The following is a 22,576-nucleotide window of genomic DNA, read 5'->3' as shown; positions in this document are numbered from 1 at the left end:
AGTTTATAGCCCCAAATAACATTAATCGATTGTCATATTAAAAAAAAACCAAGTTGTTTCTTTTTTTTTACTTTGCAACAGAACAGGACAAACTGTCTAGAACATGGCAGACCACCAAGCCCTTACAATACTTTTCTCAAAATAAAAACAACATCTCAGCAAAATTGGGTAGCACCAACACATCTTAAAGCTCATCAACAATTCTTTCATCTTCGTCAAACTGTGAAGGTTCAGTTGTTTCATCATCTTCATGGACTTCGTGTTCATCAAACTCCTGCTTCATCACATCCACGTTTGTTCCAGGACGAATGGTCGTGTCTGCATACTGAGGCTGCCAGTAGTACAACCAATTTTTAAGCGCTCTATCAATGACTTCTTTGGTAATAGAATTGCTATATACAATGTTGATGTCTTCAGAGTTTACCAGACCAGTAAAAACCTAAAGATAGAGAAAATTTTGTAGATCCATGCATAAATGTTATAATTATTTCAGATTATGGATTTTTATATATAAACATACACCATGTAATTAGCAGAACGGATAAACCTAGATCCTGAACATTTAAAGCAACCTATTAGGTTTAATAAATGTACTCAAAAATCGTAATGTTAAATTCAACTTTGCTATAAACCAAAGGACAGTATTGGGTTGTCCAAGTTATCAGCCATATACATAAAAAAATGAAAAAATCCCCAAAAAACAATCACACACAAAGTAACATACTTGGTAATTAGTAAGCTGGCACGATGTGTATGAAACAGATAACTCGTGTATAACGACCGTCGTTTTTCAGACATGCGAGGATAAAGTTACATTCATTCACCTCATTTCCATATTTATGTGTTCCTTGACAATATTTCATATACACTTTTATCCAAAATGATCGTGAAAATGCTTGTCTTTTCATTGCCAATTCCAGCACACCAAGCACCTTTTCATATGATATGTAGGAATACTCGAAATCATAAGAGTTTGATGGTTCATATGGATAGACCTGCAAAAACATTTGTGAATAACTGCTTCTACACATTTGCTTCATAACTAGAACATGTAACCACTACAGTTCGCTGTTGGTTGCATTTATATAGGATGCCATAATAACTCTGCGTGCAGTAGTTTTATACTTCCTATATCAATTATTATAATTTCCTATGTAATCTTAAACTTAATTTTGACTTACTTCCTTGATGTAAGTACGGATCTGTTCCCAAGTTGCTGATTTAATTTCCTCCAAGCTTACTTCTTTGTCACCATTGGTATCCAGATAACTAAGAGCCTGAATACAAATAAAGTTTACTTAATAGGGGTGAACATACTAAATAGATGCTATAGAACATTTTAATCATATGTTATATAATTTTGTCATCTGCTGTTTTTTATGTATATAAAATCTGTATTATTCAATGTACTATGTAATTGTTTGATGCATATGTTGAGACACATATTTTTATTATTTGCTTTCATATACAAACTGATCATTCGTAAATGGTTGAATCTATTCCCAGGTTTTAAATATGATGAATTGGCAACATTAAATATATCACATTCACTAGCTGAAGAACATTTTTTCTTGTATTTGCTTGAGAGTACATTATCAGAAGTTGTAGTATTGGCATACAAATAGGTTCAAAACATGCCGAACGAATTATAATACACTTTAATCAGTAGGCCTACATTGACAAACACACACTTTCAACAACTTTTTCAACAACAATGCGTGTCTACTTAACAATACCAATTATATATTCCAGCAATACCTTTACATAATCTCCCCTTCTTAACTTGCCATCATCCTCATCAACTAACCCCCACATTTCTTCAAGTTCAACCACCGTAATGTTTTGATTAACTGCTTCAAGTTTTTTGGACAACTCAATTAAAGGCCGTCTGCAGTTAAAAACTTTTTAATTGAAATCTTTGATGTAAGATTAGTCGCATTTTATTGATATTTTAATTATGTTGATTAATTAGGTATCTTTATTTAATAACTTCACTTGTAATTGGTTCAATCTAATTTGTGAAGTTACTTGAAACCAATTTAGCTGATTTTACCTGCTATGTTCTTCAAGGTCTGGCCACCCCATTGACATAACACCAGTACCTGCCCAAGGCCACATAACTTCAAATTCGCTTAAATGCTTCAGAGTTTTGTAATCTAAATGTCATATGTTGTAAGTAATTAGGAGTTAAATTTATTAAAGCCTAATTTTGCAGTTTCGATTAAAATTATATACCAGGCATTTTCTACCTTTAATGTGGCTCATAAACATTAGTCAATTTTTCACCTGTGTCTTTCGTGCAGTCGGATACATCAATACTCTCTCTTCCATCAAATCTTCCGAAGAGTATGGAAACAGCCAAGTTGTTTGGGCCATCAGAGTTTACTTGATGATAGTAACCTAAAAGGAAAAACCTGATACTGCTACTTTTGTTTTTAAGTTGCCACTGTTTAAATTAAAAAAAATATGACATATATGTAATGTTTTATTTTTTCAATACAATAATAAAAACAATTCAACTTACTTTTTGGAAGAAACAAGCAATCCCCTTCATTAATTGTGAAGTTGGACCATGGAATTTTGGCAATATTTGGATGTTCAATTAGATTAACTTGCTCAACATTTACATCTGAAAACCTGCAAGGATTAAATATGAATAAAATATTTTGAAGAACATACATAAAGGTTTTTTACCCTCCAACTTCATTTTCTGGTTCCCAATGCTTATGGATCCACTTTTCATACTTATATTCATACATTTTCCAAAACTTTGTTCCTCGGTACAGGCAGTTGATTTGATTAAAGGCATCCTGTTACAAATTACTATTTTATGCCATTAAGATTTAATATAATTAACCTATATTATTTATTTCGGATTTTAACATGACATGAAAATAGTCAAAGTTACACATAATCAAATTACATTTCTTATTCGACGCTATTTAAGCATAAAAATTAGGATCAGAGATTTTTGAAAATCAATTAGTAAAATATTTAAACATTTAAGTTGATGCAATTTTCGTCCGGCGCTGTGGCATAGTGGTTAGCGCGCCTGCCTGTAACCATTAGGTAATGGGTTCAAGGCTCGTCGCTGCTATCATTGTGGGCGTATGTGTCCTTGGGCAAGACACTTAACGGCAATTGCTCCAAACCCAGTGGCCACTAATGGGTTGTCCAAATTATCAGCCATACATAAAAAATGAAAAAATCCAACAAAAAATATTCACCCACAAAGTAACATACATGGTAACTCGTAAGCTGGCACGAGGTGTTAAACCCGTGTGATAACGACTGTCATTTTCCAGCCACGCGAGGATAAAGTAAGTTACATTCATTCATTCATTCATTTACTTTATGGATTATGCTTCTTGATCCCCCGGCACTCCACCAGATATCAATTTCCACAAATCTTTTTGCCATTTCACCACAAGCACCAATTGAAGGCAGCACGCCAACTTCTTTAAACATAGCAGCTGGTAGTTCAGAAACAATATAAACGTTGGATGAATTGTAAGTGTCTACAAAGTGGCGAAGATTGTCGCGGCCCAAGTAGGTTTCCCCAATAGGAGTGGTATGGACCTAAAAATGATTAGGAGTAAAGTTAATATTTAACAAAACCACTGTAAACAATCACACAGTTGATTTATTATTGTAATAATTGTTTTGGACAATAATAATTTGGTCATTACACCTAAAATTTAACACACAACCGAAGAGGTTTGCACAATCATTTGAAACATACACAACATTTTTTTACAAACCGATTCTTTTTTTCCTTCTAATCTGACTTCCAAGTCACCGTAATTTTCTCTGATGTATTCATCACTCCAAATCTTATAACCAGTAGTATTCTTAACTGCACCTCTAAAAATTGCAGCCCTGCCTGGTTTCACATATTTCTCATAGAAAGTATTTGGATCTGGAGCATTATCCACCTATATAAAAATATGTTTATTGCCTTTTTATATTTCCGTGTTATTCTTATCTATACTTACAGTGAATTCATCGATTTCTACACTGGGTGGGCTTTGATGACCTAAAGGCATCAAATGACCAACAGGCATCACTTTTTCTGAATATGCCACACATGGTAACAAAAATGCCACAGAAAACAGAAAGACACCGCCAATCATGTTGTCTGACAGTTAAGTAACAGAACAATAGACTAAACTGTAAGAATGCTTATAGTTTACGGTAGTTTGAAAGAAGGCATTGAGAGACCATTTCCTATTGTCTCTTTAGAATTCCAATCAGGAAATGAGAGGAAATCAAAGCACTGCCATATGGGGTTATCTCCACACTCCGTCGTATCTGCGTTTAGTTGATTTCCTTAAAACCTTATACAAAAATTTCTCTGCATGAAACAGCAACATACTCAGCATAGGAGTAAAATAAAACATCAAATGACTTTCTGGCATTTGAATTTATTCATATGAAACATTGCAACATGGAATGGTAACTTAGACAAGCATTTTAAATCCACAGTAATAAAAGACACAGAATACAATATTTCGTCTTGGACTATTAAATTTTTAAACAACAAAACTTTATAAAACAACCTTCTTCCCTTAAAAAAATCGTCCAACAGCTTTTTAATTGTCATGACAACATTAAGAGTTTACAACTCCTCCTTAACATGTTGCTCTTCTTCTTCATCATCATACTCTTCTTCAGGTTCAGGTTCTGGCTCCTCATCTCCATATTCAAATCCAATCTTGTAGCCCGTGTCTGGTCTAACATCAGTAGGGGAATATTGTGGTACCCAGTATGCAAGCCACTCCTTCAATGCTCTCTTTATCACATCCTCAGTGATAGTAGCGGTTTTCACTTCATTTATTTCCTCTGAATCCACCAGTCCATTAAATATCTATTAGGAAAAGTTTAAATAATGTTTGATGTTTTAGTTTAATAAATATTTGCCCGGCGCCATGGCGTAGTGGTTAGTGCGCCTGCCTGTAACCATTAGGTAATGGGTTCAAGGCTCGTCGCTGCTACCATTGTGGGCGTATGTGTCTTTGGGCAAGACACTTAACGCCAATTGCTCCAACCCAGTGGCCACTAATGGGTTGTCCAAATTATCAGCTATACATAGAAAAAAAAAATGAAAAAATCCCCCAAAAAAATAATCACCCACAAAGTAACATACATGGTAACTCGTAAGCTGGCACGAGGTGTTAAAACCGTGTGATAACGACTGTCGTTTTCCAGCCACGCGAGGATAAAGTAAGTTACATTCATTCATTCATTCATTCATTTATTCGTCTTTACAACCAAATTTACAAATGAAGACATTTTTAAGAAAATTAAAGCAGTGATAAGTTTCTTGTTTTAATAAAAAGTCCTATGTAATGCATTTTGATGCACACCTGCAAAATCGATAAAAAACTGCAGAAAAATTATCACTTTTTTTAGCAAAAATTGTTTAAATATATTCCCTGACTGACAACAGTAGAATTATGTTGGAAAAATACCTGGTTTGCAAATTCCGCTGTTCCTTTTAGCATACGTGTGTACAACTTCACCCAAAGTTGACGGGTTAAAACTTCTTTCCTTTTTATTGCCACTTGCAAAATTTCAACTACCGAGTCATAACTTATCAAGGAATATTCAAACAGGTAAGAATTTGAAGGTTCATGAGGCTCAACCTGAAAAATAAAGAAATTGATATGTAAACTATGCCAAGTTTTCTGGTATTAGTTTACCAGGTACAAGGTTAAAACAAATTTATTTAGGCATTGTAAGGAACTTTGAACCAAAATAAAGATCGTTTTGTAATAAAATAAATTTGGTATATACAAACAGTATGATTTGGCAATTTAATGTATTGTAGATTTTTGTTCATTTCAAAGTTTGGTAAACTTACTTCACTTCCAAATTCACGCAGTTGTGCCCAAGTTGCAGAAGTAATTTCATCTGGAGTTAACTTTCCATCACCATTTGTATCAATGGCAGCAATTGCCTACATAGAACAAAAAACATGTTTGCATGAAATGTAACTAAACAAAATACAGATAGCTTTTTAAACCGCGCTATTTAGAAAAAATATTTTAATACAGTAATGCAAGAAGACATCTTGTTACAGTCTCTATATATTGCAGAAAACTCTTTACAACACAAGCAAATTCAGATTTACACCAGTAAAACAATGGAAATAGTGCTTTGTTCTGCTTTTTCGTAATCCTCAACTTATAAGAATAGACAGGAAATGTGTGATGCCAATTAGCTAAGTGTGTGATCTATTAAATGACTGGCCACAAGGAACTATATAAATAACATTAAAGTGACATTCTCTCAATGCTCTACCCGATCATAACTCCCGCTGCGAATCTTCCCGTCATCTTCGCCTTCTGAGCCCCATATTTCAGCAATCGCCTCAGCAGTGACGCCACCCTCAAATTCCTCTGCTGCATGAAGAAGCGATGGTCTTGAAAAATGCAAAATTGTTAAAGGTTTAATGTTTTTACCATTATTGGGTTTGTTTACCTGTATGAACTTTCCATGTCACTTCTTCCCATTGACATCATTCCTGTACCCTGCCATTTCCACATAACATCCAAATCACTCAATGGTTTTGGAGTTTGGTAATCTGTTTAAATATTTTGTCAGATTTTTGCCATTCTCATTTTACAGATAAATTGAACATGCTATATCTTTCCTTATTTATCAAAATACCTGTTTGGTCTGTGCAGTCCGACACATCAATATGTTCAATTCCATCAAGTCTGCTGAACAATATCGACACAGCAAGATTTTGTTCTCCTTTGGAAAGCACTTGATGGTAGTAACCTAAGACAGCAGTTATTAATTGCTTTTACCAGATTCTCGGCCCAGTTATTTCTATAAGTTATAGCTGTTTCATATTATTGCCTGAAGCTCTTTTATTCTGAAGCGCAAGATATTATTCGTTCTCATAATTAAAATCATGTATCTGTTATTGCAATGGCTATAGAGAGATGTGTGTTTACGAAACAATTTCTGAAATTTTGTTTCAAAAACACAACAAAAAAGTCTTTTAAAGTAATTAGAAACGCCAAAATATTTCCTACTCTTCGTAAAATACCCAACTACATTATCCTTTATGATAAACATAAAATGTCTTACTTTTTGGAAGGAACAAGCAGTCTCCAGCATGAATGCTGAAGTTGGACCATGGAATCTTCACAATATTTGGATGTCTGTGAAGATCAACTGCATCAACATCAACTTCTGAATATCTGAATTTGGAAATGTTTAACATTGTTAAAGAATGTGACAGATTGTTAAATAGTTTAAAAAATCCGCTTTGTTTACACAGCAAGCATATTTTATCCCATAGGTTTCTTTATAAAAACACGTAAAGTTCTTTTGGACAGTTTTACAAGGTATATGAATTAAAATTGTCACTTTCAGCATATTAACCTATTAAATCTATAGTTTTTTTTTATAGAAATTCACACCTTGCACTTACTTTTATACAAAAAAACTACATTACACCAATTGAATTATTGTATACTTTCATTAATTGTATACTTCGAAATACATAACCCCTTACCCTCCAATTTCATTTTCTGGTTCCCAGTGCTTATGGATCCATTTTTCATACTTATATTCGTACAATTTCCAGTTCTTTGTTCCACGGTACAAACAGTTGATTTGATTAAAGGCATCCTAAATACAAATTTTAATGAGGTGCTATGATACTCTGTCTATACATCTTTTTTATGCAGCTTTAATATTTTGCTTTGATTTTGTAAAATCCCCAACATTCTTATGAATTTATAATGCTATATTATCATTATAATTTTTAAATATAATAATAATTTATAAAGTACTGGGAATTGCGAAAAATATATTTATTGCACAAAATGTAGTATATTTAAATGACATATCTTCATAACTTTTTTCACAGACAACAACTCAAATTCGATTTATTTATATACCTTATGAATAACACTTCTTCCACCACCACCATTCCACCAAATATCAATCTCCACAAATCTTCTTCCCATCTCACCACATGCACCAAGTGAAGGAAGCACCCCCACTTCTTTAAACATAACTTCTGGTAGTTCAGACACCATGTACATGCTTGTATTAGGGAGGTGATAGTTGTCTACAAAGTGTGAGATTGTATCTCTTCCCAAGTATTTCTCGCCAACAGGAATCATGCTGTTCTATAAAATAAACAAATATTGCTTTTCTATTAGGCATTATTGTTTTGATACATAATAATACCTTTATTTGTCTCTTCGATTAGGGTAGTGTTACTTAAAGTGTGGTCCGGGCACAGTAGCAAAAATTTAAAATATTTTAAACAAAAAGACACAATATAGCAACAAAACAACAGTTGTTAAAACATAACAATATATATTTGTTTAATACAAGTATAGCCAATTACGCTTCGAAGGGCTATATGTAATATTTATTTAAGTTAGATTATTTTGTTTGGAACTCTAATAATAAAAGAGTTGAGAATATATTACCTTTTCTTTCTTTCCTTCCACACGAACCTCCATAGTTCCATAATTCTCCTTGATATATTCATCTGTCCATAATTTAAACCCTGAGGTATCCAACATGGCACCTCGGAATATTGCAGCTTTACTTGGCTTTACATAGTTCTCATAAAAGTCGTATGGATTTGGAGCATTGTCAACCTAAAAGGTTAAATACATAACAAAGACCCCATTTAATTTATTTCTTTAAACTTACTGTAAATTCATCAATAGGAACAGTAGGCAAGGTTTGTTCTCCTAACGGCTTCAAATGTCCAACAGGATCTTCTGCGTTGCCATAGTTACTGACTAAAGCCAGATAAAGTACAACATGCAGCAACATATTGAACTTATCTGTAGAAAAATATATGCCTTGTATAAAATCAATGCACTACATATACAAATAAATCTGAGTTAATCTGCAACTTTAAAGTCGTAAACGTAATCCTAATCCTCCTAACAGTGTTTCAACTATTGCATGATAGATAATTAATGAGGAAATCATTTCAACTGGGAAACATCTGGGAAGCAGGAAATCATTTAGGAAACGCCTATCAAGAACACAATAGAAAGATTTCACAAGCAGCTGGATTGCTGACTAGACTAAAATTAAGATATTTTGCAAGGCAGGAATGCCATGCAGTGGTGCTTGTGTTGCACATGATATAACTATGTAAAACTAAAATGCAAGGTTAAGGTTAGACACAAGTTAAAAGTTATGAATAAAATCTCTTTTAAAAAAATCCCTAATAGATAACATTGCAATAAAAGATAAGACTGACCAATTTTAATATATATTAGATACAACATGCACTATAACTTTCTGAATTGTGGTTTATAATTAACTTTTGAAATACAAGGGGTTGGAAAATATGCAATTTGTAAACTGACATTCAAAACCATATAAAGTAGTTCTTATAAAGAACACAACATTAACTTTGATTTTGTTTTATAGCAATATATGCTATAAACATACATACTTATTCAATAATCCAAATTTTCCTTCACATACAAATTGCTTAATCTTACTATAATATACAGAGGACCAAAATATACCAATTTTACTGAAACTGTATTCTTATACTTGGCACAGCGAACAACACACAAAAAAGTATTTTGCAATTAAACTCTACAGTAAACAAAAATTAGTTTAAAGAATCTCATTAAAAAATATCCAAAACGATAATCTCATTGGCAACTAAATAAAAAAGAGCATCTAAAGTTACAACTCTTCTTTCCTATTTTCCGCTTCTTCCTCTTCATCCTCATAATCCTCCTCGGGTTCCTCTTCAGGATCTTCATCTTCATAATTTAATCCTATCTTCTTATCAGTGCCTGGTCTTATATCAGTAGGGGAATATTGCGGTGCCCAGTATGCAAGCCACTCCTTCAATGCTCTGTTTATCACATCCTCAGTCAGGTTACTTGTGCTCACCTCATTTATTTCCTCAGAGTCTACAAGACCTGTGAAAATCTAGAAACAGAACAAAATTGTTGAATATATGCATGAGCTTGTTTTATACAACTGTTTTATCAGCAAGGTGGGTTGTTGTTGGTATACGGGTCTAATCAGTAGAAATAAGTTAGATTCAAACCATTTTAAATATCCAGTTAATATTGATGTACAATACTAAAATGTCCAAGTGTAAGAAGCTTTGGGCTTTTATTTAGTCACAGAAATATGTAATACGTCTTTCAACCTAACTTGGGTCAAAGAAAAACTTGAAAGAATAAACTACATTATTTATTAGCCAGTACCGAGCACAACGAGTCTTCTCCATAGTTAAAACACTGAATACTAAAGCAATGGTATGAAGGCCTTTGAAGAAAAAAATACCTGGTTTGCAAAGTTGGTTGTACCGTGCAACATTTTGGTGTAAACATTTATCCATTTTTCCCTGGTTAAGGTTTCATACTGAGGTATGATGTTGTCTAAAATCATTTTCACTTCGTCATAAGATATGTAGGAATATTCGAACTTGTATGAGTTGGATGGTTCATGTGGTTCAACCTAAATATGAATAATACATCTGTAAACTTTATTTGTCAAACAGCTGAGATAAGTAGATTCATAAACCAAGCAATCCTTTGTAAAATGTTAAAAATTTCCAGTGCAAACTTGTCTCTAAAATCATAGTTAAAGTTTTTTTTATATTTGTTAATTTAAAAATTATACTGTGTGTTATTGAAAAAAGCAACCAAGAATATTAGTATAATTAGTCTAGAACAGCAATGGAGTTCACAGGCTTACGATTTTTAAAAAACACAAATTGTGATCAAGAATGTAGCTTAGAGTTTCAGCAAATATTTAAAACTTAAAACATACTTCAAGTGCATAAGCTCTAAGTTGATCCCATGTTGCATTTTGAACTTCCTCCATTGTCAGTTTTCCATCTCCATTGGCATCGAGTACAGCAAGTGCCTGTAGGAATAATTGAATGAATGAATGAATGAATAAATGAATGTAACTTACTTTATCCTTGCGTGGCCAGAAAACGACAGTCTTAAACACGGGTGTTCTGTTTCATACACCTCGTGCCAGTCTAGGAGTTACCAAGTACGTTATGGGGGAGTGAATAGTTAAAATGTAAACTTCTAAAAAGACCTTGCAATAACCTTATTTAGTGTAAAGCTACAAATAAGTGAGTGACCAATATATCACTAAGTTGTTCTTAAAGTGTCGGCCATACATAAAACAAAAATTCCCCTTGAAAAATCACTTACAAAGTTACATTGGTGGTAACTTGTAAGCTGACACAAGGTGTATAAACACCCGTCTTATAGCAAATGTCATTTTCCGGCCATGCCTTCATGTAAAACGGTTGGTATGTATGTACAGGCCTGTATACAACATAGGACAGATATGAAATACTTGCCATGGTACATATAGCAGAACAAATAAATAGAAATAGAAGTATCTTTACAACTTTCACATCCAAATATTTACCTTGTCATAATTCCCAATACGAAGTTTTCCATCATCTTCATCTTGACCACCAGACAGCTCAGCAATGTTGTCAACCGTGAAATCCATTCCCGCTTCATTAAGATCCGCAATTGTTCGCATAAGCATTGGTCTAAACATTTGAATGTCAATTTATTGGTTGAGACATTTTTAAATCAACGTAATACCTTGTAAATCACCGAAAATCAATCAAAAGATTTTTTTATTTTCACTACTTGTCAAGATTTATACTAAATTCTAAAAGATAAATTGCAAAAAAAACTTGTGATCAGAAGGGACAGGTAAACACCTAAAATTCCTGGGTTAAAGTAATGTGTAATATAATCAAGGATAATTGTGGTAGTAACAATGAATCAGAGAGAACCCAATGTCTTTGGTTAAAATGCCTCAGGTTCAAGTTATCAAACACTTGAATATTAATTTAAAACATTAAGTCCAAATTTTAGGTTTATGTAGAGATTAAATTGTAAATAAATTTTGTTTAAGCAACCTGTATTCTCCTTCAAAATCTCCATTTCCCATGGACATCATTCCTGTACCACACCATTTCCACATCACACCTGCCTCACTTAATGGTCTAGGTATTTTGTAATCTAAAACAGTTATAAAAATATCATTGAGTTTCTGTTTACAAGAAGGGTACCGGAATAAAATAGTTAAAAGTCATAAAAAAAACTGCAAAAAAGCTGATTTATTCTATTTTAGTTTATCCAGAATATTAAAATATTCTCTTTCCAAATGGCTGGGAAGTTAGAAGCTCATATACACACAATACATATAGGTTTAAGCACTTAATATTTCAAATAAAAGTAAAACAGTAACCTGTTTGGTCTGTGCAGTCCGAAACATCAATATGTTCAATTCCATCGAATCTGCTGAACAATATCGACACAGCAAGATTTTGTTCTCCATTAGAATGAACCTGATGATAGTAACCTAAAATAACAAATGTTTGAGTCATATAAACAAACACAAAAATTGTCAGCAAATCAAAAAAACTTTGAAAACAAATATGCACAGGGCTGTTTTTTTAGGAGAAGAAGGCAGTGCTTAGATGACATTAATGTAAGATATTACTTCAATGGTTATCTTTTTGATGAATTATTCAGTTCTTCAATCCCCGGCTTGCCTACCTTGCCACACTAGTGGCCTAGTTTGGAACTTACTGGAAGTCATGCCAGAAAATTTGCAATTAAAATATAAAATTTCCTACTTTTAGGAAGGAACAAGCAGTCTCCAGCATTAATGGTGATGTTGGACCATGGAATTTTGGCAATATTTGGATGTTTGTAAAGATCAACCGCATCAACATCAACTTCTGAAAATCTGAGAGAAGAACGATTTATATTTAATTCATCACATCACTGTTGTTATTTGAATGATCAGTTAGACTCTGTTAGAGCATTTGTTTCCTAACTGACGAAACGGTTTAATGATTCTAAAAGTTTAAACATTGCATGTGCATGTTTCCGAGACCTTGGGCAAGATATTTAATGAAGATCTTAAAATTACTAAAATCCAGTAGACGCTACCAAACTTGCAGCATACAGAAAGATACCAGAAAGTCTGTCACTGAATTCACATACATGTAACACGTGAGTAAGCAAGAGGTATGTATAATATGGTTCCTGTATTATAATTACTATCCTTGCCCCAGTACGCAGGCAGAATTAGGTGCCTCTCATTTTTTATTTTAAAAAAGTGTTAGCGTAAAAAATCAGATAAAAAAATAAAATATTGTGCTAAAAACATACCCTCCCACTTCATTTTCTGGTTCCCAGTGTTTATGAATCCATTTCTCATATTTATATTCATACAATTTCCAGCTCTTTGTTCCGCGGTACAGGCAATTTAACTGGTTAAAAGCATCCTGTATGCAAATACAAGAGCTTAATGTATGGTGTAGACTGTAGAATATGCTGCTAACAAGTATCAATTAAAACAGTAACAAAATACACAAAATGTGTTCTAATTTAATACATCATAATCTCAAAAGTTTGAAAACAGCGTTCCTCAACATTTCTTGATTTGTCTTTTAGAGACATGCTTAGATTTATTTATTGTTAGAGCTTAGATTTATTTATTGTTAGAGCTTAGATTTATTTATTGTTAGAGACATGCTTAGATTTATTTATTAGCATATGTAAAGAAATGCTATGCGAAGAGTTATGCTAGTGGCACCACAATAAACTACACTGCTTCCTCAACAAATTAGAAACTGAAGTGTCACTTTCCTGCCACATGCTGTACTGTGCATGTCATGTCGCAATGTGGCATTGTGGGAGGATTGGTTAAGAAACCCTGTTTTCAACAAATATTCCTATATACCTTATGAATAACACTTCTTCCACCACCACCATTCCACCAAATATCAATCTCCACAAATCTTCTTCCCATCTCACCACATGCACCAAGTGAAGGAAGCACCCCCACTTCTTTAAACATAACTTCTGGTAGTTCAGACACCATGTACATGCTTGTATTAGGCAGGTGATAGTTGTCTACAAAGTGTGAGATTGTATCTCTTCCCAAGTATTTCACACCAACAGGAATTTTGCTGTTCTGTATGAAAAGCGTATGAATGGCAAACTTGTTGGCCAATTATATTATAATGCCATAACAGTTTGTAATTACATGCCTGTGAGCTGTATGTGACCATTTATAATTTTTTGAGCTAACTATTGTTTTTATGTTGACTGAATATGCCTTGAAACTATCTTTTGTTTATACATTTGTTGGAGCTGGCAGGATATTGGCAGTAATTTTATTATGCAAGATGAAAAACACTAGTACAACTCAGCCATTAGTAGCATCCAGAAAATAGTTTAATTTGATTAACAGATAGTTGTGATAGAAAATCCGATTGCCAAAACAATAACAGTACAGAGTGACATAATAAAATAACATGATCACAAAACAGACACACAGATATTTTTATTTAAATTAAATAGCCAACCTTTTCCTTCTTTCCCTCAGTCCGAACTTCCATAGTTCCATAATTCTCCTTGATATATTCATCTGTCCATAATTTAAACCCTGAGGTATCCAACATGGCACCTCGGAATATTGCGGCTTTACTTGGCTTCACATAGTTCTCATAAAAGTCGTATGGACGAGGAGCATTGTCTATCTGTAAGGAAAGCACAGTTTTATAATAATCTGGATTTTACACCGCATAAATTTACTATTTTAAATTAATACAGTTTCTTATTAAAATTACTTACTGTAAATTCATCAATAGGCACTGTAGGTGGAGTTTGTTCTCCTAATGGCTTTAAGTGTCCAACAGGGTCTTGTGCTTTGATACAGTTAAAGACAACAACAAACAGAAAAATCAGCCTTAGGAAAAACATACCTAAAACTGTCTGTATGGCAAAACAATAAAACTTTATAACATAACTCAAAAATGCACCACCTCCAGTTTTATAATTAGTGAAATATTTTTGGAGTTTTAAAAATTAAAAATATTTATAAATTTTAAACCAAAAATTACGTAATCTATCTGCTCATAAGTGATGATAGCAGGCAGAACATTTGATTTGCTGTCGCCATTATGCAGTAACAGGAAGTCACACAGGCGCCCATCTGAAGGAAGTCATTTGGGAGTTTAGGAACGTCGTCAGATGGTTTACCAATAGCTAATTTTCCTAGAACGTGACAGTTTAGTAAAAACCATTAAAAGCTGAATATTTAACTCTAATATTCAGGGCAAGTATATAAAACTATGCTATTTAATATTATTCAAGAAAACCCTGTTTGCTTAGCACTTTAAGTGCCCAAGCTTGGCAAACATTGTAAACTATCAAAGGTTCACTTTATTTGCACCTTCTCCACATAAAGTTTTAGTTGATTCTGCAAATATAATAAAAAGATACACATACAACCATAAAGAAAACTTAAAAAGTTTTTTTTTATTTAATTATCCAGCTGGGTATATAAATTGAATAGTTGGATATCATGTTTATTTGTATGGGTGTCCTATGTATAGCTATATCAGTTCAAAGTACTACAACCCTAGCCTTTATACAAACACGTTACAAACTATTCTCATTAGGAAACACGGCACATACCACAGAAAAGATTAACGTCTAAAATCGTTTTAGGAAAACGTGATACACCACACGTTCAACTTTCTTGCGCGGGGTTTCCCCCTGTTTTCCTTTTTTTCTTTTAATTAACCGCGCGCAAACACAAGTTGTACTGTTTGCCTTTCAAAATTCAGACACGATTTTAATCGAAAATGTGCATATAATTGGTTAATTGTCATTAAAGGTTATAGGCTTTATTCATAAATTCAGAAACTACTTGATGCTTGTGTTCAAGTAAGCTAAATGACTGCGGAATCAGCAAGTCGTTATGTCAGGACCGGGTTTTGCAGTTTTCTTTTGTTTTTTGTACTTTTGCCGTTTTGCATGTGTGAAGAAGCTACTATTGCTGAAATCGCCGTTATATATCCTGCTCCACGTAACCTAACATTTGAAAGCTCTATGCAATGCGTCACGCAGTACATTAACGCGAACATTTTGCAAAATGTCACACTTCGTTTGCAAACAAACATCACAACTCTTGAATACGATCACACAGGAGTCAATGCATTTAAAGCTGGCCTAGCTCTTAACAAGAGAAGTGGAGTAATGGGTTTACTGGGTCCCATACATACGAACGATGTAACAGTACTTCACTCACAAATTGCTGCAATGAACATTCCACAGATTGTTCCTATTTCACGCGTCACAACAAAGAGTTATATGTCCCATTTTCCCATGTTAGTAAAAATGACCAAGGGATATATGAATCAGGTATTAATTTAATCACAAATTCGCATTTTTAAATTGAATACAAGCTTATACATCGCTTCTACAGGTTTCCGCAATGGTGGATTTGATTCTTGAAATGCAGTGGAAAACTGTTGGCATCCTGATAGAGAACAGCGAGTATTATCGAGACATTTCTAGAAACTTCTACCCAAGTGTAAGAGCTGCTAACATAACTGTAAGTTGCGTTTTATATCCTTCTAGTTATTATTCTAATAATTTAATATAACATGTACATGATATTTCTGTGTATAGCCTACAAAGTTTTGGATTTTTTGGTAATTGTATAATTTTACTGGAAAAGTTTTTTTTGCAAAAATTGTATAAAGATAAATCTGACAATAGAAAAATATTATGTAAATAACAGGTTTAAATAACCCAGGTGAAGTTTTTCATTTCATTCAATGAAGTTGGCATTGGAGTAGCGGATACCAAAGAAGAAATGCAAACTATAAAAAAATCTGGTCAACGTGTTATTTTACTTTTAACAAGCGATAGATTGGTTAATTCTGTGCTTGATGAAGCTAAAAACTGTGGTCTTACCAACTCAGAATGGGTGTGGTTGTTATGGGCTGATATTGTTAATACTATGAAGGTGAAATTCATTTTTAATCATTTTGAATCTTACACAGTTTAATGTTGGAATTTTTACATTATTTTTAAGTATTTAATTTTACCACACAATTTACTGACGTATTGGTTGAATAGCAATTACCATAGTACTTGAAACAATACCTAGACAGAATAAAATCAAAATGGCAGTTGTAAATAAATCGTTGGATTTAAACTATCTATACGTTCCAGGGTATGCAAAGTTTGGAAGTCCAATCAGGATTTGCATTGGTTCAAACATTCCCCTCTACAAATTTAAGTGAAACATTAAAAACTTGTGGTAAATATTAAATATATATATTATATATATTTGTATTTTAAAATGTGTTACACCCTTGCTTTATTACGCTACAAGTATAAATATCATTTGTTTTCCATTATATAACATTTATTGGAAAGATCAAATAAAGTTATTTTTCTAATATATTTTAAGTTAAACTATTTTTATACTTTCAGAGATTCCACATAACTTTGTATTTCGGAAATACATGGATAGTCTGTTTGCATTTGCCTATGGATTAAAATCATTGTTTAGTGAAAATAGAACATCTGTAAAGGCACCAACAGCAGGGATAAGTTAGTAGAAATTTTATTATAATTGCATTGCAGCAACCTTATTTATGGTAATTTCATTTGTACTGTACTGCTACCAAGTCACCATTACCATAATCAGAGCTGTACTAATTTAGATAACAAAGCAAATAGTTCATTTTAATTTTAAAGTATTTTGCAACTACCAGAATGCCATTTTGTTAAACCTGTAATATCATAAAGCCTTCAAAGGCCGTGTTAGATACTGAACGAAATATAACCCTGATTTGCTACTTATCATAAGTTGTATTTAGAACTCACTTGACCAGTTATTATTTATATTATAGGATGGGAAAATGGTCGACTATTCCTGGAACATATTCTTTCCAACCATCAGTACAATGAAGGAATTGCCAGTCACAAAATAGAGTTTGATGTTAAAACTGCAGAAGTTTTGTCAACACCCACGTTTGATGTGGTTCATTTGCATAATAGTTCATGCCAAACTGTGGGTAGGTTTTGTAAATTTAAAAAATTAAATTAAAGAAAAAGGGGGTTTATAGTAAAAAAAGTAATGTATAGTAAATAAAGAAAGTGGTGTTTTAAGTTTGATGTTTTTTTAAACCATGCTTATTTGGCATGATAACAGCCTAGTTTACTTTTTCTGTTATTTTCTAGAATTATATGCTATAAAAAAAGGCTGTCTGTAGAGGTAACTGTATTGGGCCTATTACCTACCCACCTAAGGCATTACTGTTTAAACTAAAACCTTATGATTTTTTAAAGGTAATTGGTCAATGACTTCAAGATTAAGCATGAACAACCAAAGCAAATTAACTGCATTGAAAAACAATTCTTTTAACTTGAACAACATGCTTAAGAACAGTAAAATCCGTGTGATAACTATGAATGCACCTCCATTTGTGATGCAAGAAGATGAAAATGTATTGTAAAGTCTCGCTTGTACATAATATACTGCATCTTTTTTACTGTTCAGTCTTTTACTTATAGGTCGCCAACAATACATATACTGGCTATTCGTTTGAATTGTTCAGGAAGTTGCAAGAAGATATCGGTTTCACATACGAAGTGTTGACTATGCCTTCTGGAGTGTTTGGCGCCCGTGACCCATTATCTGGACAGTGGAACGGACTGATTGGTCAAATTGTAGATGGTCTTGCTGACATTGCAGTTGGCCCATTCACATTAACAGCTGAGCGTTCTAAAGCTGTCGATTTTACTGAAGTGTTTTATAAAGCGAGTATTTAGCATTAATTTTCATATTCCTATAGACGGTATACAGTAAGCTATGCATATGGTACCATAGCACAGCATACTGCATATATGAGATATGTGTCAAAAAATGAATGAATGAGTTTAACTTACTTTATCCTCGCGTGGCCGGAAAACGACAGTGGTTATCACACGGGTTTTAACACCTCGTGCCAGCTTACGAGTTACCATGTATGTTACTTTGTGGGTGATTATTTTTTTGGGATTTTTTCATTTTTTTATGTATGGCTGATATTTTAAACAACCCATTATTGACCACTGGGTTGGAGCAATTGCTGTTAAGTTTCTTGCCCAAGGACACATACGCCCACAATGGTAGCAGCAACGAGCCTTGAACCCATTACCTCTGGGTTACATGCAGGCGCGCTAACCGCCATACTACGGCGCCGTACAGAAAATTTATGTTTACAAACACAATAACACCTCACTGTTAGATTGTGCGACCCATGTCTTTGTTATGTAGGTATACCAGCTTAAACCATCTAAAACATATGCAAATTCATTACACAAAACGTTCAATTTAAAGCCAACTTAAACTATTTAAAAACACATAAGCAAATTTATCAGCCATGTTTAAATTCAAAATTAAACCACAGACCAATCTTAAGTACATCATCGACATTCAAGCTGCTGGAGGAATGATGTCCGGGTATGATCGTTATGGATTCCTTCGTCCTTTCACATGGACTCTGTGGCTCGTGATCGCAATTTGTGTTCTTGTGGTTGGCATCTTCTTTACTCTCGTCTCACACCTTAGTCCGTACGGAGCTCACGGACATTATTTTCAAAGTGATGAAGCTGAAGCAGCCAACATCCGGATGGAAAGAAGAAGAAGTAGCGTGATTGGGGTTTCATCCTCTTCTTTATTCCGGAGGAGGTCATCTTCAATCTTCCCAAAGCAAGAGGTAAGTGTCAACAATATTTGTTTGTCTTTGTTTTCGTATTATATTTAAACTGTGAATGTTCCTTCGCAGAAGAATGAAAACAAACAGAGAGATTCAGTAAGAATAAAAAAGGAAGAGTCGAGAGACAGAAGCGTCGGTTGGTATTAATATAAGCTTAAGTATTACAAATTGCTATTGAGATGTAGACCTTGATCAGTGGTGGAGTTGAATAAGGTAATTTATAATCCCCCAAAAAGTGCAAGCTACTTGCCTAGAGATATTAAGCCAGTGTTATTCCCTCTAGTCAGACACAATTTAAGAACTTCTATGATTACATCTATAACTATATAACAGTGTTTGCAACGATATATAGCTAATAATAAAAACAACAGACAGACAGATTGCTTCCAAACCAAATGTAACTGATGATGATGAAAGTGATGAAGAGAGCAGAAGTAAAGCTCAGCGTCAGATGTCACTTAGCAATGCACTTTATTTCGCTTGTGCTGGTTTGTTATGGCAGAGTCCAGAGAGTGTCCCACGCGCACCGTCGGCACGAATTGTTGCAGCTATTTGGTACATGGTCGGCGTGATCATCGTAGCATCTTACACTGCGAATATGGTCACCTTCGTTTCTATTAAAATGTGAGGTTTGGTAGTAAAATGCAGATGTTAGTTTTTGAGGTTTACAACTAGTAGTGTGATCCTTATTTGTTTTAAATACAAAATCTAAGATCATCCCAAGGGAATGTGTTATGCTGATGGTTTCATTCTTTTCAGGTTTCCTGTAGTGTTTAACCATACCAACTTCATTTGTGAGATCGAATAAATGTTATTTTTGACTGGTCAAGATTTTTGCTGCTGTGGCTTTTGATTTTTTTTATTTCATATACTTGCAGCACAATACTCAATAACTTGTAGCATACTAGTTTTTCTGCAATGACATTTTCTTTAATAGAGAAGCCTCACACTTGTTGAATGTTCGTGAACTGGTAGCTCAAACCCATGTTCCTCCAGGCACCATATCATCAAGCTCAGTTGAGACTTTATTGAAGACTTCACAGTATCCTATTGCTGAGAAACTTTATGATGCGATTCTGTTAGACCCACGTATGCCTGGTTATAAATGTATATAAACCTCTTTTTTAAATAACATGCTATATTTAATTAAGATCTATTTGACTTCGGCGTAAATGTTTTATTTAAAGCTTACTTTTAAAATTACTATGTATTCTATATAGTAGTGTGGGGGAAGATGGGATACCTTTTTATTCTATTTTCGCTGCCCATTTGGCAGTAATTAAAGAACATTCAAAGAATTATAAAACCATATTCCCCTGACACCCTTAGGTTGCTGTTAATTGTTTAAAACACGAATATTTGGATATTATAGGCTAAATCAGGATATTTGGATATTATAGGCTAAATGTGTCTTATCTTTCCCTACCTCACTATATTATTAATGTGCTATAAGACTTCCATAGAAAAGGTCCAATTTTTAACTTAAATCACATTGGTTTGTATTAAGTTTAACACATTCCCCTTTGAAGATCACACACTGCAGCCGAATCAAGAAAAAGCATTAGAGCAAGTGAGGATTGGTAAGCTTGCTTTTGTATGGGAAGGAGCCTTGTTGGACCATGCTGCCTTGGAATCTGATTGTCATTTAAAAACAGTTAAACTGGGATTTGGACCGACATCATATGCATTTGTTCTGAAACAGGGATCGCCATACAGAGGTGATTTTAATCTTTGGTATAGATTTAAATGTTTTAGTGGCTTATTTACCAGGATATGAATCACTATCCATAAAATATAACTCTTCTTACTTTCTTTGTAATAACTGTAAATATAATTTCAGAGGAACTATCAAAGCACATAAAAATTCTTGCCAAAAACGGATACCTTGATGAACTGAACAAAAAATACTTCTCTCAGACTTGCAGCCATGGTAATTAATTATGTTACGACCTCAAAATCAAAACTAACAAAGCTTAACAGGTTTGGCAGAAGACGACAGTAATTCTGTGACCGCAATAAGCTGGTTAAGTCTCATTGGTGTTTTGGATTTATTATTGCTCTCTGCTGCTCTGAGTGTCATAGTTCTTCTATTTGAGTGGATCGTGGCTTCGATTTCTGATATCGACAAAACAAATCCTAGAGCACCTGCTACTTTCTCTAGAGCATTTGCAGCCAGGTGGAGAAGAATGGTACAAGATGCTAAGAGGAACTGGCTCCCATTTAAACATGCGCGTCTTCATTGGAACAAGTGAGGCAATGTTACAACTACAACAAACTCAATGTTAACTTTTGGTTTTAGTTTTTCATTTAGAATTGCAGGAAAAAAACTAAATGTTTCATAAACCTAATCAAAATAGTGCTGTCACGGATATGTATAAACATGCTACATAAATTTCGTTGCAGTAAGATGGGAAAGAAAGAAGTTCCAGTTGTCAATGCAATTGAACCTGATCAGTGGAAACGGTATACAACTTCAACTGATGCCATAAACCTCAAACCTGGTCAATCAATTTCTAATCCAGAACTGTTTGAGAATGACCTTCAAGATTCTCTGCGTCTTCATGAATAGAGTTTTTTATGTTTCTGTTTTTTCTGTGTTATGTTTAATTTCTTTTGTTCAACAAAATTAAAAAAACCTGACAGTTTCAGATGTATTAAAAAAATATGGTGTCCTATAGAGAAGTGGCAGTAATAATATCAACTTTTACTGATTAAAGTCATATTCAAGATATTCTTTCAAGGTGGTTGGATCCAAAGGTACCGACAAATATTCCCCACCATCACTACCCTGTAAAAAACAAAAGGGCATTTTTATTGCTACTATAGGCAAACGTTTGGTGTATGTGGTCTATAAGCTGTTTTTTGGAATGTAATGTGTATTGAAATTGCTGATGGCCTACATCTTACTGATGATAGACATTAGTAGATTCACAACTAATTGTTTTGTAAACATATGTAAGGAATCTTAAAAACAGACTTGAC

General features: G+C 33.6%; 5 protein-coding genes across 9 annotated transcripts in view; 1 reads left to right on the top strand and 4 right to left on the bottom strand.

Annotated features, from left to right (window-relative positions):
- Positions 1 to 53: 53 nt before the first annotated feature.
- LOC149743027 (uncharacterized) lies at positions 54 to 4,194 on the bottom strand. The gene is made up of 11 exons (XM_089880043.1): positions 3,996 to 4,194; positions 3,762 to 3,935; positions 3,352 to 3,579; positions 2,695 to 2,810; positions 2,525 to 2,637; positions 2,287 to 2,400; positions 2,054 to 2,156; positions 1,759 to 1,888; positions 1,182 to 1,277; positions 825 to 995; positions 54 to 439 (listed from the first exon to the last, which is right to left on the bottom strand). The coding sequence occupies exons 1-11, from the start codon at positions 4,131 to 4,133 to the stop codon at positions 185 to 187; spliced, it is 1,638 nt and encodes a 545-aa protein (XP_089736169.1). The 5' UTR covers positions 4,134 to 4,194; the 3' UTR covers positions 54 to 184.
- A 210-nt stretch (positions 4,195 to 4,404) lies between these two features.
- LOC149743026 (uncharacterized) lies at positions 4,405 to 8,945 on the bottom strand. The gene is made up of 11 exons (XM_089880067.1): positions 8,692 to 8,945; positions 8,463 to 8,636; positions 7,920 to 8,153; positions 7,532 to 7,647; positions 7,102 to 7,214; positions 6,673 to 6,786; positions 6,484 to 6,586; positions 6,304 to 6,424; positions 5,864 to 5,959; positions 5,472 to 5,645; positions 4,405 to 4,867 (listed from the first exon to the last, which is right to left on the bottom strand). Exons 1-11 carry the CDS (start codon positions 8,815 to 8,817, stop codon positions 4,619 to 4,621), a joined length of 1,620 nt encoding a protein of 539 aa, XP_089736193.1. The 5' UTR covers positions 8,818 to 8,945; the 3' UTR covers positions 4,405 to 4,618.
- A 582-nt stretch (positions 8,946 to 9,527) lies between these two features.
- LOC149743025 (uncharacterized) lies at positions 9,528 to 14,825 on the bottom strand. Its single transcript, XM_089880055.1, has 11 exons — positions 14,664 to 14,825; positions 14,396 to 14,569; positions 13,768 to 14,001; positions 13,194 to 13,309; positions 12,653 to 12,765; positions 12,262 to 12,375; positions 11,930 to 12,032; positions 11,422 to 11,551; positions 10,801 to 10,896; positions 10,312 to 10,485; positions 9,528 to 9,948 (listed from the first exon to the last, which is right to left on the bottom strand). The coding sequence occupies exons 1-11, from the start codon at positions 14,790 to 14,792 to the stop codon at positions 9,697 to 9,699; spliced, it is 1,635 nt and encodes a 544-aa protein (XP_089736181.1). The 5' UTR covers positions 14,793 to 14,825; the 3' UTR covers positions 9,528 to 9,696.
- Positions 14,826 to 14,976: 151 nt separating this feature from the next.
- LOC149743024 (glutamate receptor ionotropic, kainate 2-like) lies at positions 14,977 to 22,241 on the top strand. Of its 4 annotated transcripts, none has more exons than XM_089879628.1 (16): positions 14,977 to 16,238; positions 16,303 to 16,431; positions 16,636 to 16,848; positions 17,058 to 17,145; positions 17,322 to 17,441; positions 17,744 to 17,908; positions 18,183 to 18,340; positions 18,408 to 18,653; positions 19,286 to 19,594; positions 19,664 to 19,730; positions 19,966 to 20,218; positions 20,532 to 20,683; positions 21,124 to 21,312; positions 21,435 to 21,524; positions 21,575 to 21,842; positions 21,998 to 22,241. In XM_089879628.1, the coding sequence occupies exons 1-16, from the start codon at positions 15,771 to 15,773 to the stop codon at positions 22,161 to 22,163; spliced, it is 3,081 nt and encodes a 1,026-aa protein (XP_089735754.1). In that variant the 5' UTR covers positions 14,977 to 15,770; the 3' UTR covers positions 22,164 to 22,241. The 4 variants fall into 4 exon arrangements, with proteins under 4 accessions (XP_089735754.1, XP_089735744.1, XP_089735770.1 ...); XM_089879618.1 differs by having other exon boundaries at positions 20,532 to 20,701; XM_089879644.1 differs by lacking the exon at positions 19,966 to 20,218 and having other exon boundaries at positions 20,591 to 20,683.
- LOC149743020 (uncharacterized) overlaps positions 22,230 to 22,576 on the bottom strand; it is a 28,313-nt gene continuing 27,966 nt past the window's right edge. For both annotated transcript variants that reach the window (XM_089880023.1, XM_089880032.1), the window contains one exon: positions 22,230 to 22,382. In XM_089880023.1, coding sequence (XP_089736149.1) covers positions 22,299 to 22,382 — 84 coding nt within the window. In that variant the 3' untranslated portion in view covers positions 22,230 to 22,298. The remainder of the gene's footprint in view (positions 22,383 to 22,576) is intronic.

Source organism: Ciona robusta, chromosome 1, assembly GCF_009617815.1.
Source record: "Ciona robusta chromosome 1, ASM961781v2".
In the NCBI taxonomy this organism is placed as follows: domain Eukaryota; kingdom Metazoa; phylum Chordata; class Ascidiacea; order Phlebobranchia; family Cionidae; genus Ciona; species Ciona robusta.
Note: the sequence above shows the minus strand (reverse complement) of the source record. Positions and strands in the feature narration are given on the sequence as shown.